The 19,265-nt window shown below is 38.2% G+C and overlaps 1 protein-coding gene across 3 annotated transcripts in view; it reads right to left on the bottom strand.

Moving 5' to 3' along the window:
- Positions 1-3,812: 3,812 nt before the first annotated feature.
- grtp1a (growth hormone regulated TBC protein 1a) overlaps positions 3,813-19,265 on the bottom strand; it is a 19,080-nt gene continuing 3,627 nt past the window's right edge. For all 3 annotated transcript variants that reach the window (XM_061974722.2, XM_061974720.2, XM_061974721.2), the window contains 7 exons: positions 16,457-16,608; positions 16,216-16,374; positions 11,066-11,190; positions 9,168-9,264; positions 4,561-4,733; positions 4,317-4,502; positions 3,813-4,199 (listed from right to left, as the gene is read on the bottom strand). In XM_061974722.2, the coding sequence (XP_061830706.2) occupies positions 4,104-4,199; positions 4,317-4,502; positions 4,561-4,733; positions 9,168-9,264; positions 11,066-11,190; positions 16,216-16,374; positions 16,457-16,608 (988 nt within the window). In that variant the 3' untranslated portion in view covers positions 3,813-4,103. The remainder of the gene's footprint in view (positions 4,200-4,316; positions 4,503-4,560; positions 4,734-9,167; positions 9,265-11,065; positions 11,191-16,215; positions 16,375-16,456; positions 16,609-19,265) is intronic.

Genomic DNA, 19,265 nt, shown 5'->3' with positions numbered 1-19,265 from the left:
GATGAGGATCCTGACGTGAGGACGACGATCTTGACGTGAGAATGACTGACTGAGGACTGATTGATGAAAATCCTGACGTGGGGACTGAGTGACGACGACTGAGTGAGGAAGATCCTGACATGAGGACGACTGAGGAATGAGGACTGAGTGAGAAAGTTCTTGACATGAGGACGACTGAGTGAGTAATGAGGACTGAGTGATGACGATCCTGACATGAGGACGACTGAGTGAGTAATGAGGACTGAGTGAGGACGACTGAGTGAGGAAGATCCTGACATGAGGACGACTGAGTAATGAGGAGAGAGTGAGGACGACTGAGTGAGTAATGAGGACTGAGTGACGGCGACTGAGCGACGACAACTGAGTGATCTTGAAGTGAGAATGACTGATTGACGACTGAGTAATGAGGACTGATTGATGAAAATCCTGACGTGGGGACTGAGTGACGACGACTGAGTGAGGAAGATCCTGACATGAGGACGACTGAGTGAGTAATGAGGACTGAGTGATGACGATCCTGACATGAGGACGACTGAGTGAGTAATGAGGACTGAGTGACGGCGACTGAGTGAGGAAGATCCTGACATGAGGACGACTGAGTGAGTAATGAGGACTGAGTGACGGCGACTGAGTGAGGAAGATCCTGACGTGAGGACGACTGAGTGAGGACGACTGAGTGAGAAGGATCTTGACATGAGGACGACTGAGTGAGGAAGATCCTGACAAGAGGACGACTGAGTGAGGAAGATCCTGACAAGAGGACGACTGAGTGAGGAAGATCCTGACATGAGGACGACTGAGTGAGTAATGAGGACTGAGTGACGACGACTGAGTGAGGAAGATCCTGACATGAGGACGACTGAGTGAGTAATGAGGACTGAGTGACGACGACTGAGTGAGGAAGATCCTGACATGAGGACGACTGAGTGAGTAATGAGGACTGAGTGACGACGACTGACTGAGGAAGATCCTGACATAAAGACGACTGAGTGAGGAAGATCCTGACATGAGGACGACTGAGTAATGAGGACTGAGTGAGAAAGTTCTTGACATGAGGACGACTGAGTGAGTAATGAGGACTGAGTGAGGACGACTGAGTGAGGAAGATCCTGACATGAGGACGACTGAGTAATGAGGACCGAGTGAGGACGACTGAGTGAGTAATGAGGACTGAGTGACGGCGACTGAGCGACGACAACTGAGTGATCTTGAAGTGAGAATGACTGATTGACGACTGAGTAATGAGGACTGATTGATGAAAATCCTGACGTGGGGACTGAGTGACGACGACTGAGTGAGGAAGATCCTGACATGAGGACGACTGAGTGAGTAATGAGGACTGAGTGATGACGATCCTGACATGAGGACGACTGAGTGAGTAATGAGGACTGAGTGAGGAAGATCCTGACGTGAGGACGACTGAGTGAGGACGACTGAGTGAGAAGGATCTTGACATGAGGACAACTGAGTGAGGAAGATCCTGACAAGAGGACGACTGAGTGAGGAAGATCCTGACATGAGGACGATTGAGTGAGTAATGAGGACTGAGTGATGACGACTGAGTGAGGAAGATCCTGACATGACGACTGAGTGAGGAAGATCCTGACATGACGACTGAGTGAGGAAGATCCTGACATGACGACTGAGTGAGGAAGATCCTGACATGACGACTGAGTGAGGAAGATCCTGACGTGAGTATGACTGAGTGAGTAATGAGGACTGAGTGATGACGATGCTGGCATGAGGACGACTGATGAAAATCCTGGCGTGGGGACTGAGTAATGAGGACTGAGTGAAGATTCTGACGCGAGGACGACTGAAGACTGAGTAATGGGGACTGAGTGATGAAAATCCTGACGTGGGGACTGAGTGAGGACGACTGAGTAATGAAGATCCTGATGTGGGGACTGAGTGAGGACGGCCCTGACGTATGACCCTGACGTGAGGACGACTGAGTGATGAAAATCCTGACGTGGGACTGAGTGCGATCCTGACGTGAGGACTGATAAGTGAGACGAGTGATGGTGACTGAGTGATGATGACTGAGACTGAGTGAGGACTGAGTGGGACAAAGAGCACACAAGAAGACTGCAGACGAGCGTGAAGAGAATGAAACAAATTGCCAAGTCAGCATGTTTGTGCTGACTTTCTATATTTCCTTGACTTGCTGTGTTGTTGATAAAAGTGCAACAAAGTTTGCATCCAGACAAACTTTTCCAGTCCGAATTAGCACAATTGTTGTTTTTTAAATATTCACCTGTCAGTGTTCTCATGTGGAGTCTGATGAAGTTATTTAGAGATCATCTTTCTCCTCCACGACCAGAAGGATGAAGATTTATTTTTAACAGATGGAATTTCTTGGCTTTTGTAAGAAAAGTGGACAATTAAGAATGTAAATATTCTCATCCCTGACACTCCAAGAAGGGAAATATGTCATCATTGTGACGACTACTATTTCATGCATGGTGGCCTCTGGTCCATCAACATCATCATTTCAGTGATTACATCATTATTTTTTATAGGAAGCAATTTAAACTGTTTTGTGTTGCACATTTGACTGAAAATAATAAACATTTTGCTGGTGACTTTAACATTTTGTTCAGGGTGATTATGAGTGCTTTTCAACATTTACACACCTCGCTGCGTTTGGTGAGTGTGCATAAAGGTAATCTAAGACGGTGCTTTATGGAATTTGAATTTCCCCCAGCCTCTTCCTGCTCAGTCACTGAAAACATGTTTTCAATATTGGTTCTACAAAAAAAGTGCTCACATCAGAATCAGGATTCTTAACTTATTCAGAATCTTAAACCATTCATTCATTTCCGATAAAATACATTTTTTCGAGGTGCCCGAAGATTCCCATCTGTAATTTTGTAACTGCTGGTCTTGGGAGTCCCACTTGGTCTGACCCACATCTGAGGAACGTTGACCAAGTCATCTTTGAATCTTGCTATATTTATTTTGCACTAAAACAAATTGGAAACAAGCATAAAATCTTAATCATGAAAAAGTGTTAAATTTGTTTCACATTGGGGTTTTTTGTAATGGGGGGGCCCTCCAAATAAAATTTAGCTCAAGGCCCCAAATTATCCAGGAGTGGCCCTGCTTATGTAAATCTAACAATAAATGAAAACCCAGTAAATAGAAATAACATAAATTTAAACTCAATTTAATAAATTAACATTACATATCAATTTAATGATAAACTCAATTTAATAGATATAATTACATATAATTTATAAATTAAATCAATTTCACAATAAACTACATTAAAAAAATGTATAAAACATTTTACATAAACCATAATTGAATAAAAATTACATAAATTAAATTGATAATTTAAAATATTACATGTGAATTATAAATCATTTTAACGATGAATGTAAGCACCCTAATTTTATAAAATTACAAATAAATCAACCATAAATTCAATTTAATAAATTAACATATTACATATCAATTACATCAATTTAATAGATATAATTTATAAATTCAATCAATTTCACAATAAACTACATACAAAAAATTTATAAAACCATAATTGAATAAAAATTACATAAATTAAATAATTGATAATTTAATTAAAATATTACATGTGAATTATAAATTAATCATTTTAACGATGAATGTAAGCACCCTAATTTTATAAAATTACAAATAAATCAACCATAAACTCAATTTAATGAAAATGTTTACATATGAATTATAAATCAATTTAATGATAAAAATATTACATATAAAAACAATTTTCAGGCAATGTGTGAGACAATATCACAACCAACCAGCCCAGGCTGAACAAAGTGCACACGTAATATCTGCAAAAATATTTTATATTCCATGTCGAAATGTCAGCTTCTACAGTTTGTGTGCAAGAAATGTATGTTGGATGACTCAAATATGTTAAGTGTACAAAACAATTCATGTCTGAAGAAAAAGTGCTAATTAAGAGGAACAATTAATCAGTTGAGCTCCTTTTCACCAGGTAGATAGAAATATGATAGAATTGTATATTTACATGATAATTGTATATTTACATGATAATGGTACATGTACATGATAGTACATTTGAGAGTGAGAATGTTAGAAGGAATGTAAAAAAAGAGTCAGTTGTCTTCCTGAGCACTGATACCATCTTGACACGTCGCTCGCAGTTTGGTCACCGTTGCGAGCGAAAGACTTCCTGGTTCAGCAAAGATTCTCTAGGACAGGAAAGTGAGGGTTAATAATAATAAGAGGAAGATGGATGGTTAATAATAATAAGATGGATGGTTGATAATAATAATAAGAAGATGGATGGTTGATGTTGGATGACTGACCTGCATGAAGGTGTGACAATCCTCCACCAAGCGGCCGTGTGTCAGCTGCTTGAAGGCGTGACACACATCAGGCAGGGACTGTGCTCCTTGGATCTCGGCTCCATGATGGTGGATCAGAGTCAGAGCCACGCGGAACAGGATTTTAGAGCCCTCGTAAAACAAGCAGTCCCAGATCCGTAGAACTGTCTGGAAGGAGTGGTGGTGAATGCCAAGGACGGAGGTCCATGAAGTGGGAGGAGCTCACCTCCACCGGCAGCACGTCCACGTAGAGACAGATGAACCAGCGAGACGTCACCAGGGTCCACGTCACACCCTGGTCCGTCATGGTCTGCCACACTCTGGGGGACTTGGACTTCACCAGCTCCCCCAACACCTCCTGGTCCGTCTTTAACCCCAACATGCCTGGACTGTAGTAGTCTGTAACCCCAACATGCCTGGACTGTAGTAGTCTGTAACCCCAACATGCCTGGACTGTAGTAGTCTGTAACCCCAACATGCCTGGACTGTAGTAGTCTGTAACCCCAACATGCCTGGACTGTAGTAGTCTGTAACCCCAACATGCCTGGACTGTAGTAGTCTGTAACCCCAACATGCCTGGACTGTAGTAGTCTGTAACCCCAACATGCCTGGACTGTAGTAGTCTGTAACCCCGACAATCTCTGGACTGTAGTAGTCTGTAACCCCAACAATCTCTGGACTGTAGTAGTCTGTAACCCCAACAATCTCTGGACTGTAGTAGTCTGTAACCCCAACATGCCTGGACTGTAGTAGTCTGTAACCCCGACAATCTCTGGACTGTAGTAGTCTGTAACCCCAACATGCCTGGACTGTAGTAGTCTGTAACCCCAACATGCCTGGACTGTAGTAGTCTGTAACCCCGACAATCTCTGGACTGTAGTAGTCTGTAACCCCAACAATCTCTGGACTGTAGTAGTCTGTAACCCCAACAATCTCTGGACTGTAGTAGTCTGTAACCCCGACATGCCTGGACTGTAGTAGTCTGTAACCCCAACATGCCTGGACTGTAGTAGTCTGTAACCCCGACATGCCTGGACTGTAGTAGTCTGTAACCCCGACATGCCTGGACTGTAGTAGTCTGTAACCCCAACAATCTCTGGACTGTAGTAGTCTGTAACCCCGACATGCCTGGACTGTAGTAGTCTGTAACCCCAACAATCTCTGGACTGTAGTAGTCTGTAACCCCGACATGCCTGGACTGTAGTAGTCTGTAACCCCAACAATCTCTGGACTGTAGTAGTCTGTAACCCCGACATGCCTGGACTGTAGTAGTCTGTAACCCCGACATGCCTGGACTGTAGTAGTCTGTAACCCCAACAATCTCTGGACTGTAGTAGTCTGTAACCCCGACATGCCTGGACTGTAGTAGTCTGTAACCCCGACATGCCTGGACTGTAGTAGTCTGTAACCCCAACAATCTCTGGACTGTAGTAGTCTGTAACCCCGACATGCCTGGACTGTAGTAGTCTGTAACCCCAACAATCTCTGGACTGTAGTAGTCTGTAACCCCGACATGTCTGGACTGTAGTAGTCTGTAACCCCGACATGCCTGGACTGTAGTAGTCTGTAACCCCAACATGCCTGGACTGTAGTAGTCTGTAACCCCGACATGCCTGGACTGTAGTAGTCTGGCTTTACTGACTCTAGACCCCCATGCAGCCCAAGGGCCCAAAATGGGCATTACATGTCATCCTTGATACGACTGTTCAGTTTGAAGTATAGTGGTCAGAAATATGTAATTTTCAAAATAAAATTTCACTTACAACATCATTGGAACAAGGTATAAACAGTGTATTTTCAAAATAAAATTTCACTTACATCTTGTTCTAACGATGTAAGTTCAATTTTATTTAGAAAATACACTTACATCTTGTTCTAATGTGGTAAGTGAAATTTTATTTTGAAAATACATTTGTTTATATCTTGTTCTAACGGTGTTGTATTTTCAAAATAAAATTTCACTTACATCATTAGAACAAGATATAAACAAAGTATTTTCTAAATACAATTTCACTTACACTTTGTTTATATCTGGTTCTAACGATGTTGTAAGTGAAATTTTATTTTGAAAATTAAAATAAAATAAAACACGTTTATATCTTGTTCTAACGATGTAAGGGAAAATGTATTTTGAAAATTAAATTAAAATACACCTATCTTGTTCTAACGATGTTGTGACAATTTTATTTTGAAAATACACTTTGTTTTTATCTTGTTCCAACGATGTTGTATTTTCAAAATAAAATTTCACTTAATCGTTAGAACAAGATATAAAAGTGTATTTTCAAAATAAAAATTAACTTACAAGAATTAAACAAAGTGTATTTTCAAAATAAAAATTTCACTTACATCATTAGAAGATATAAAAAAAGTGTATTTTCAAAATAAAATTTCACTTACAACATCATTAGAACAAGATATAAACAAAGTATTTTCTAAATACAATTTCACTTACACTTTGTTTATATCTTGTTCTAACGATGTTGTAAGTGAAATTTTATTTTGAAAATTAAAATAAAATAAAACACGTTTATATCTTGTTCTAACGATGTAAGGGAAAATTTATTTTGAAAATTAAATTAAAATACACCAATCTTGTTCCAACGATGTTGTGACAATTTTATTTTGAAAATACACTTTGTTTTTATCTTGTTCCAACGATGTTGTATTTTCAAAATAAAATTTCACTTACATCGTTAGAACAAGATGTAAAAGTGTATTTTCAAAATAAAAATTTCACTTACATCATTAGAACAAGATATAAAAAATGTGTATTTTCAAAATAAAATTCCACTTACATCGTTAGAACAAGATATAAACAAAGTGTATTTTCAAAATAAAATTTCACTTACACTTTGTTTATATCGTCTAAAGATGTAAGTGAAATTTTATTTAGAAAATTAAATTAAAATACTTTGTTTATATCTTGTTCTAACGATGTTGTAAGTGCAATTTTATTTTGAAAATACACTTATATCTTCTAATGATGTAAGTGAAATTTTATTTTGAAAATACACTTTGTTTATATCTTGTTCTGTGTTGTATTTTCAAAATAAAATTTCACTTACAACATCGTTAGAGCAAGATATAAACAGTGTATTTTCAAAATAAAATTTCACTTACAACATCGTTAGTACAAGATATAAACAAAGTGTATTTTCAAAATAAACTTTCACTTACAACATCGTTAGAACAAGATATAAACATAAATAAAGTGTATTTTCAAAATAAACTTTCACATATAACATCGTTAGAACAAGATAAAGTGTACACTCTTACTCCTAGGACCTTTTTGGGCCCCATTGACTCCCATTATAACTACAGTTTTTAACAGACTAATCCTGGTATATTAATACGCTTTTATATGAAAACTACATTCATCTCATTCTTGATTATTTAAAAAATATTATTTTGGTGTAATTGTGCCCCCTAATCATGAGTATAATCCTCTGAGCTTTGACAAGCGTAAATGAGTGAAACTGCTGAAACACAATGAAAAAGATCTCAGATATATATGAAATACTTTTGTGAAGTCAATTACTAACCTGATATAGTATTTTTGTCAACCGTAACTAGGAATGGGTACCAAATGCTGTATTTTTTTGGCACTGGCCGAATACCGCCGGTCCTATAAGGCACCGATTCACGTAATATCCAACGGTGCCATGGTACGGTACCTGGGTTGGGCATGACCATGTTCATATATATTTATTTTTGTAATATAATCAGTTTTTATTGCAACATTAAAAATTAGCTGTCCATGATAACTGTTGTCCAGTTATATCTTGTTTTATTACCACATGTTTGTGTCTACAAAGTATGACATTTATTACAGTTGCAAGTCCAAGACATTAGATGGCAGTAGTGGTTTTTGTTGCGCCTTAAAAAGTGTTAATACTGTAAGTAAAGTGTTTGTAACGTGCATCTTAGTTGTAGTTTTCGTCAACAGATTTGGAGGTGTTGAAATTGCCATGTAAAATTGCTAATGCTAATCAGTAGCATGTCAATAGCAAAGCCAATGTATATTGGCATGAAGCCAGCACATTTTCTTTTGGAAAAGTGGAGCCTTACTTTTCGAACATCGGAGCGTTTTTTTTTAGTATTTCTTTGTTGGCATTAAAAGTGAGAACATTACTTAGTCAACTGAGTCGGCAACCAGACGTGACGTCCCGCTGAGGTTTTACCGTGTACCGGTAATAATTAATTAAAAATTGTACTATACTGCTTCAGAAAAATACCGGCTCCCTTTTTATTTTAAAGGTTCGGGGTCACTATTTTATTTAAGGACAAAAGTGTTCTTCATTACAATCACAAAACGTAATTAAAAAAAAAAAAATAAAGCCAATAATGCCCTTTTTTGTGGTCCCTTTTATTTAGAAAAGTATCAAAGTATCGGAGTATATGTATTTTGATACCGCTAGATACCCTAGAACACACACAAAAGTACAGAAAATTGGTCCTGTTGAGTTCAAATGTGACTGGTACCCATCCCTAATTATAACAAAATCAATCTTGTCATGAATTATTGACCTAGTTTTATTGTAATTACAGTAAAACCTCAAATATTCCACTCTGCGAATTGTTTTTGAAAAGTATTGCCTATTTTGCATTTTTCTTGTTATATTTACCATAAAAAAACAGTTGTTGGTTTTTGTCAAAAAGGCCATAAAACACAAAAGTAAAACAAAAGTTATTACCAATAGACAGTAGTGAAAGTAAAACAAAAAAAAAACTTTAATACATAGGGTCCCATTTGGGTCCTGAGAGTCAGAGTGTAGAGTTGATGTTCACAACAGGAAACACACATCCAAGAAGAAGAGTAGGAATACACACCTGGTAATATTCTTCCAAGGAGTGCATCCATCAGCCAAAAAGACTTTTCTTCATCTTTTGTTATGATCAGCAGAAAGCCAGCAATAAAATTCATGCCCTGGAAACAAAACGAGGACAAAAAATGTTATAATCGATTATAGCACTGAAAAACACCACACTCTTATTAAACTCTTATTATTACATGTAGAATTTGCCAGTATTTTTTTTACTCAGATGGTTTATTAAATGTGGGGTATTTAATGCTTCTTTCAATATTTTTAACAAAATAAAGCGTATAGTACACAATAATTCAAAGTAAAACTATTATTGACTGCCATTTATATCATTTGGATTTTGCTTTGTAAACAATAACAAAAAATGTTGTGTATATACAGTATGTATGTATATTATATAAATATGTATATATATATATATATGAATATGTATAATATGAATATATATATATATATGGATATTTATGAATATATACAGTGTATATATATAATATATAAATATGTATATATATATATATATATATATGAATATATATATATGAATATATATATGAATATGTATAGATATATGAATATATATATATATATGGATATTTATGAATATTTATGAATATATACAGTATATATATAATATATATACGTATATATGAATATATATATATATATATATATATACATGAATATTTACGAATCTATATATACATGAATATTTACGAATCTATATATATTCATATATATATATTCATATACATACATATATATATATTCATATATATATATATATATATATATATATATATATATATATATATACACATATATATATATATACATACATATATATATATATACATATACAAAGTATATATATATATATATATATATTATATATAATACTTGTATGTGTATTAGAGATGCGTGGATAGGCAATTATTTCATCCGCAACCGCATCACAAAAGTTGTCAACCATCCGCCATCCACCCGAAGTAACATTTAATCAAAACCGCACCCGCCCGCCATCCGCCACCCGCCCGTTGTTATATATCTAATATAGACGATGCAAGGCATTAGTGAGGTTATAAAGCTTTTGTCTGTTAAAGAAAGGAGACTGATCCAATGCAGCAGAGACATTCAATGCGTGCCACGCTGTCACGGCCCAGACGCACACCAGTGCGCAATCATCTGGGAGCCGCGCTGAGCGCACCTCCAAGCGCACTCGCGCCACTCAAACTGCTGCAGGCAGCTGCGTTCTATCTTGTTTTAACATCCTGTGGCACTCTTCTGGGATCACGGCGGACGAAACTGCTCATGCTCAGGGTGTTTGTGGAGGTTCGGGGTTTTGCACAAATGTGATGCATGTTAGATGTCCCGGTTTTGTGACTGTCGTAGACATAAACAGCGTCGCAGCTCTTGCAAATCACGTAGCCAGCATTACTATCATCCTGATTTACAACCTCATAAAAACGAGTCCACGCTGAACTTTTCTGGCCTTTTTTTCCCCTGGTCTTTAGTATTCCCTTTTATAGTTTGTCGCGTACCACGTTTGCTGCCGGCGTTGCCATCTCTTTTTTTTTTCTTCTTCTGTTGTGGCATATGCTGCAGGTGCCTGCTCGTTTTTCGTATGTGGGTAACAACATTTAACAATGTATATATATTTCCGAATTGGTTTAACTGCCACCCGCCTGAATCTATTTAAAATCTAATTTTTTTTTATTTCAACCGCCCGACCCGACCCGCGGATAAAATCTAATTTTTTTTTTATTTCCTAATGTGTGTGTGTGTGTGTGTGTGTGTATATATATATATATATATATATATATATATATATATATACACATACACACACACACAAGTATTTAGTGGGAACTATTGCAAGGTGTAGATTATAAAGGAAGTAGGCAATACCTGACAGTAACCCACAGTTGGATTGTGCTGACCATAAGCCCGCAGCACGTTGTACAAAGCTTTCTGCAGACACGTCTTGGACGTCTTCTGAAACTGTACGTTGTCTGGAAATGTTCTGTTTAAATCTAGAAAAATAAAAAAAGACAATTACCAGCACTTAGTGGAGGTTTATATACACCCTAGACAAGACTTAGTAGAGGGCGGTAGACTATTTAGAGGTTTTAGTGAATGAGAAATTAACATTTTTGTACCTTTATTCATTTGTAATCACATTACATCGTATCATATGCATGTTCAAAATAAACTGAACAGTTAGAGAAGTCATGTTCCATGAGGTCTTACTCTTGTCCTGTAGGGGGTGCTCATGCACATTTTATTTATCTAAAAACATGTTTTTCTTTCTCCTTTGTTCTTAACGCACATTTAAATGTGGGTGACAATCAGACGTGGTTAGTAACACTGACAACTTGTACCTGTCAGACGAGATTAAATACTACATACTTTTGAGTATTTTGGGGAAGAAATAACACTACTTTAACTTTTTTACATTGTGTTACATTCTGATCACTACATTTATTTTCATCTATTGATTAAAATCTTACAAATACTTACATTGTTTTGTCTCGCTAAAGAGACTTCTATGGAGGTTATTAGTGTCTTTATTACGAAAGCCAACACTGAATTTATCTAACATAACTTGTCTGTCTGTGTTGGCCCGGCGATGAGGTGGAGACTTGTCCAGGGTGTACCCCGCCTTCCGCCCGTATGCAGCTGAGATAGGCTCCAGCACCCCCCGAGACCCCGAAAGGGACAAGCGGTAGAAAATGGATGGAATTTTTTACATTTAAATTTTGTCAACTTAATTTTTTACATCAAATAATGCTGACAATTGCATTGAATAAAATAGTGTGAGCAACATTTGTGTGTTTTAAAATTCACTTTGTTAAAACACGGTTCTAAAATTTAGCGAGTAAAAATTCAGTGCAACAAAATTCAGTGTATAAAAACCTTGCATCTAAAATGTGTCTTTCAGCGTGTTTACTTGTGTGTGATATCATGTGCAATACAAGCAGTCCTGCAGTGTATTTACTTGTGTGTGATATCATGTGCAACACCAGCAGTCCTGCAGCGTGTTTACTTGTATGTGATATCATGTGCGATACAAGCAGTACTGCAGTGTGTTTACTTGTGTGTGATATCATGTGCGATACAAGCAGTCTTGCAGCGTGTTTACTTCCATCCATCCATTTTCTACCGCTTATTCCCTTTTGGGGTCGCGTCATACAATGTGCGATACATGCAGTCCCGCAGTGTGTTTACCTGTGTGTGATACCATGTGCAATACGAGCAGTCCTGCACCGTGTTTACTTGTGATATAATGTGCGATACAAGCAGTCCTGCAGCGTGTTTACTTGTGTGATATCAAGTGCGATACAAGCAGTCCTGCAGCGTGTTTACTTTTGTGTGACATCACATGCGATACAAGCCGTTCTGCAGCGTGTTGACTTGTGTGTGATATCATGTGCGATACGAGCAGTCCTGCAGCGTGTTTACTTGTGTGTGATATTACGCGCGATACGAGCAGTCCTGCAGCGTGTTTACTTGTGTGGGATATCATGTGTGATACTAGCAGTCTTGCAGCGTATTTACTTGTGTGATATTATGTGCGATACAAACAGTCCTGCAGTGCGTTTACCTGTGTGTGATACCATGTGCAATACGAGCAGTCCTGCACCGTGTTTACTTGTGTGATATAATGTGCGATACAAGCAGTCCTGCAGCGTGTTTACCTGTGTGTGATACCATGTGCAATACGAGCAGTCCTGCACCGTGTTTACTTGTGATATGATGTGCGATACAAGCAGTCCTGCAGCGTGTTTACTTGTGTGTGACATCACATGCGATACAAGCAGTTCTGCAGCGTGTTGACTTGTGTGTGATATCATGTGCGATACGAGCAGTCCTGCAGCGTGTTTACTTGTGTGTGATATTACGTGCGATACGAGCAGTCCTTCAGCGTGTTACTTGTGTGTGATATCATGTGCCATGTGAGCAGTCCTGCAGCGTGTTTACTTGTATGTGATATCACGTGCGATACGAGCAGTCCTGCAGCGTGTTTACTTGTGTGGGATATCATGTGTGATACTAGCAGTCTTGCAGCGTATTTACTTGTGTGATATTATGTGCGATACAAACAGTCCTGCAGTGCGTTTACCTGTGTGTGATACCATGTGCAATACGAGCAGTCCTGCACCGTGTTTACTTGTGTGATATAATGTGCGATACAAGCAGTCCTGCAGCGTGTTTACCGGTGTGTGATACCATGTGCAATACGAGCAGTCCTGCACCGTGTTTACTTGTGATGTGATGTGCGATACAAGCAGTCCTGCAGCGTGTTTACTTGTGTGTGACATCACATGCGATACAAGCAGTTCTGCAGCGTGTTGACTTGTGTGTGATATCATGTGCGATACGAGCAGTCATGCAGCGTGTTTACTTGTGTGTGATATTACGTGCGATAAGAGCAGTCCTTCAGCATGTTACTTGTGTGTGAAATCATGTGCCATGTGAGCAGTCCTGCAGCGTGTTTACTTGTGTGTGATATCACGTGCGATACGAGCAGTCCTGCAGCGTGTTTACTTGTGTGTGAGACATCACGTGCAATACGAGCAGTCCTGCAGCGTGTTTACTTGTGTGGGATATCATGTGTGATACAAGCAGTCTTGCAGCGTGTTTACTTGTGTGATATAATGTGCAGGGGCACCGAAAAGGGGGGGTAAAGGAGACGGATTCTAGGGGCCCATGATGGAGGGGGGCCCAGAGAGGCCCCGAATGATGATGAAATTATAATACAGAAAAAATAATGACACTGTGTTGGGGGCCCTGTAAAGATTTTTTTTTATGGGGCCCAATATCCCTAGCGGCGCCCCTGATAATGTGCGATACAAGCAGTCCTGCAGTGTGTTTACCTGTGTGTGATACCATGTGCGATACGAGCAGTCCTGCACCGTGTTTACTTGTGTGATATAATGTGCGATACAAGCAGTCCTGCAGCGTGTTTACTTGTGTGTGATATCATGTGCCACACCCGCATCTTTCAACCATCATGAGTTTGCCTTCACGACTTATTGCCACTCCACTTCAACGTAAAGACAGCATAGGTCCAATCCAGATGATTCATAATAAATAGATTAGTGTTTTTTTATACTTCTTATTGTTCTGGGAGTAATTTACCATGAATTGCTGAGATAGGCTCCAGCGCCGCCCGCGACACCGAAGGGAATAAGCGGTAGAAAATGGATGGATGGATGGATGATTAACGTGGACCCCGACTTAAACAAGTTGAAAAACATATTCGGGTGTTACCATTTAGTGGTCAATTGTACGGAATATGTACTGTACTGTGTAAACTTTACTGTTTCATACATACCTGCCAACTTTTGAAATCAGAAAAACCTAGTAGCCAGGGTCCAGGGGCCGCAGGCCCCGGTAGGTCCAGGACAAAGTCCTGGTGGGGGGTTCACTTCGCCCCCCTAAGCAAAATGATTATTAGCATTCCGACAGGTTAAAATGTTGCTAAAACCATCACTTTTCTATCAGTCACAGTGACTTTTCAAAACAAAAATATTACAGCAAAAATCATATGGGTTGATTGACATGTTTATTCTGTAAACTAACTTCAATAGTTTGAAATTATTTTGACAGTTAATGCCAGTTATCCTGTCAACCTTTCACAAGACTTCAATTTGTTAATTGAAAGTATAAACAGTATAAACACTTTTTACAGTAAACAAATGGTAAAACAGTACTAAACAATTCCATTAAAAAAAAAATTGGTGTCATTAATTTTCTGTCCAAGCTTGTATAATCTAATGCCTTGTTCAATTGTAAAAAATATTCTGTGCCTAAAATTCACATTTCTATCACAATTATCATACTGTAAACATGGTAAGCTAACTTCATTAAAATTGATAGTCCTGTCAATAGCATGGAATTACAATTCAAATGTAGTTTTTTTGTAAGCCTTTCAAAAGAATTCAAAATATGAAAAATTAATGAAAATTAATTGAAGCCATCAGACACTTGAAAAGTGGCACATCACATCTCTAATGTAATCATTTGAACTTTTCAACATAAATAGCACTGCAAAAATATTAAGGACATACTTCTGTATTTTGGTAGTTATGCTGTCAATATTTAACAAGATTTCTTCAACTTGGACTTGAAAGCATACATAGTATAAACACTTTTAACAGTACTAAACAATTCCAATAGATAACATTGGTGTCATTACCTTTTTGTGGCTAAAATCCAAATTTATTCTATCAGATTGATGTGATCATGCCAGTGCGATTGGAAGTCCATGCTCAATTATTGCCTCCGTAAATAAAACTTCGGCATTTATCACATCCAAAGAATCTGTTTGGGCGACGAAAAACGTTGAAAGTTTTCCACTTGTATCGCTAGCAACGGCATTAGACTTGTGTTTTTTTGTCCCAACGTGGTCTTTTACATCGCTAATTCCTCCGTGTCCGATCGAAAAATCTTGTCTGCACAAGGTGCAATTCGCGTAGTTTTCACCCTTTTTGGAACGGATAATTATTCCCGGATAGGCTTTTGAATATTCTTCACGGAATGACTGCAATTTTCTTTTCGGTTTAAGACTCGTTTGCGATTTTTCTCCGGCTCATTCCATGATCGTTCGCTCGTTTGGAAACAATGGCAACTGCTTGGCAGCGGTGCTATAAATAGCCTCGCTCATGGCATCCGGAATGGCTCGAGAGGAAGTTACGGGAAGCAGTGTCGATTGTCATTGTTACGCGATTTCGTGAATAAAACTTTAAAAAAAATATATATATATTTAATTAATGAAAAACCGTATTTTTTATCACTGCAACCGTAACCCGGAATAGGTTGATGAAAACCGTACTAATTACGGGAAAACCGGAGTAGTTGGCAGGTATGTTCATATAATGTTTTCTCTTCCTTTGCAATCTACTAATAAAAGTTTCAATCAATCAATTTCACTTAATCCAAACTTTTCTACCATTTTGCACTATAAAATAATAAAAGTATGTATTTATGATCCAATTGGGCTCCAATATGGTATCGGAAGTGAGAATGTTGTATAAAAAAACATGTAATCCAACCTGTGGAAATGCTCTCCACCACCTTGGTGTCATGTTGAGCTGCCAGCAGCGACTGGTAGTAGCCTGGGTTCTTCTCCAGCTGGTTCTGGGCCCCGCTGGTCACCATCCAGATGAAGGCCCGGTGCTCATTGGGCACACCTTTACGTACGTAACGCTTCACTGAACGGGAGGGAACACATTGAGCGCTCACTGCCCGACTCTGACAAACTTTGTTGTGACCCCTTTCCACCTCCACACTCACATTTGGCGTTCCTCTGCACCTTGCGTTTGCCCTTCAGCCGTTTGGACCACTTGATGGAGCGTTTGGTGAGCACAACCAGGTACTCGGACATCAGCTCTTCATACGACTCGTAGTCAAAGTCTTCTGGCCGCTCGAAGCCGTAGGGATCCACCCTGGGTGGAATATGTCACAAGGAGCTAATTAAGCAGTCAAAATTGAAGCATCTGATTTAGTTTAACGTCACGGGAAAATGTTACGTTTGATTAACGTGACCAAAAATGAGCACTGGACGTGCTCAAACAGTACTTTTACACACACTGAAATATTTTAATTCACTTTATTAAACAGAAACACTATTTTTCTTAAACATTTGTGTATTGGTTTTCAGACAATTGAAACAAGTTGTCAAACATACATCAAATGTGCTGTTTTTTTGTGTTTTTTTTAACAATAATGCATAGAAACCAGAGAGAAGTCAGTATAAAACCACAGACAGCTGCATGCCTGAACGGCCTCACACAGAGCTATAGCAACCCACAACCACACAAAAGGCCCATCAACCACCCGCAGTTCAATTGTGATTCAATCAGGGTATATTGGCATCCAGCTAGTGTATTTTGGAAAAGTGGAGCCGTACTTAACTTACGTTGTAGCTTTTTTTGAATGATTTTTTGTTGTTGTTGGCATTGAAAAATTGCAACATTACCTATAGGTGCACTGCAAAAAGTCAGTGTTCAAAAACAAGAAAGAAAAATACAAAAATTAGGGGTATTTTACTTGAACTAAGCAAAATTATCTGCCAATAGAACAAGAACATTTGGCTTGTCAAGACTTTCCAAAACAAGTGAAATTAGCTAACCTCAATGAACCCAAAAATACCTTAAAATAAGTATATTCTCACTAATAAGTGCACTTTTCTTGGTAGAAAAAAAAAAAAAAAGAGACCTTTTTTCTCAATATGTTGAAAAATATTCTTAAATGAAGTAAATGCTAGTGCCATTATCTTGACATAATGATATGCGCTCGACATTACATTTCTTGAAACCAGCAAACTTACACTAAAAACTAGTTTATTGTTAATGGAAAGGCAACCGCTTGTTACTCTCGGGGTCTCCTAGCCGCTCAGGCAAATCATATTGTCTAAAAATGCATTTTTCCATGGATAACATGACATCATCGCGCCAAGTGCGTGCTCTTTCAGTCAATTAGTGCGCGAGGTATATATATATATATATATATATATATATATATATATATATATATATATATATATATATATATATCAGTGATGTGCTGTGAGGTTGATGGCTGGTGAGGCACTGACTTCATCACAGTCAGATTTACAAACATATGAACCCTAAACCATTTGATTGGCAGCAGTTAACGGGTTATGTTTAAAAGCTCATACCAGCATTCTTCCCTGCTTGGCACTCAGCATCAAGGCTTGGAATTGGGGGTTAAATCACCAAAAATGATTCCCAGGCACGGCGCCGCTGCTGCCCACTGCTCCCCTCACCTCCCAGGGGGTGATCAAGGAGATGGGTCAAATGCAGAGGACAAATTTCATTACACCTAGTGTGTGTGTGTGACAATCATTGGTACTTTAACTTAACTTTAACTTTACACATACAAACTGTAGCACACAAAAAAAGCACATTTAATAAAAAAAAAACGTTATTATGGTCTTACCTTTACTTAGAAATTAAGTCCATGCCCCGCAACTAAAGCCCTCACTTAAACTTTCCACGTGCAAGATTGAATCTATTTAAAAAAGTGTAACCAAGGGTTTATAAATGTGGCCTATACTGTATGAAACTACAAAATAACAAACACGGAGGCTCCAGTTTACACGAGGACCACTTTATTTACCTTCTTTCAAAAACCTCTGCAACGTGACATCACTTCCGCTCTTAGCGCCTTCAAAATAAGAGCTCAAGGCATATACTGTATAACAGCGCATAACAGGAACTTAACATCACAAAGAGGAAAGCCCATGAAAATAGGTTACAAAAGTTATTTAATAAGAAGCCAAAAAGTGCAAAAACAATGTTCGTGTTGGAGGAGTTGTGAATTAGGTACACCTGCAGTCTGCAGGTGTATCTAATGTTGTGTCCCTGCAGTCATTCACAACTCCTCCAACACCAACATTATTGTATTTGCACTTTTTGGCTTCTTATGAAATATTTTTTTTAAATAGATTCAATCTTGCACGTGGAAAGTTTAAGTGTGGGCTTTAGTTGATATAACAATTCTACGGCGGGGGTGCAGGAGGCGAGCCTCAGCCAGTGCGTCTTTTGCAGCCGTTCTATGATCGCTCAGCACAAGAAATACTTTACACACATACAGTTGTTGACAAAATACACTGTACATTATATACCTCAGCTAACTAAAGTATGGAAATGTATAATATAGTTCATATAGCAATACGGTCTCACTGCACAGCAGGCCAGCAGTTAGCCGAGTCATTGCGCAATCCATGTTGTGGCACTGAGTGACGTGCCTCAACTGGCTGCTGTTCACCGCACCGTCTCTTCTCAGTATTTGAACGGCAAATGTGAAATTCAGCGATTTTGAATAAAAATAATCTAAAACTGGTGAAGTTAAATGTAAAATAACTTTATAGTATAATCACTGGATACATATAACAATTTAAATTTTTTTCTTTCTTTTTACATTTTTTTTCTTTCCATGATGGCAGGTGAGGCCCCGCATATATATACACAGCCCGACCCCCAGCCAAATTTCTTTTTGTAATTTTGAAGAATTTATCTGAATGTGCATGAACTATTTCTGTTCAAAATAGTTTGAAATGTTAAATATTAACTGTCAG

This window comes from Nerophis lumbriciformis, linkage group LG15 (genome assembly GCF_033978685.3).
Source record: "Nerophis lumbriciformis linkage group LG15, RoL_Nlum_v2.1, whole genome shotgun sequence".
Lineage (NCBI taxonomy): Eukaryota > Metazoa > Chordata > Actinopteri > Syngnathiformes > Syngnathidae > Nerophis > Nerophis lumbriciformis.
This window is presented reverse-complemented; position numbering and strand designations above follow the sequence as displayed.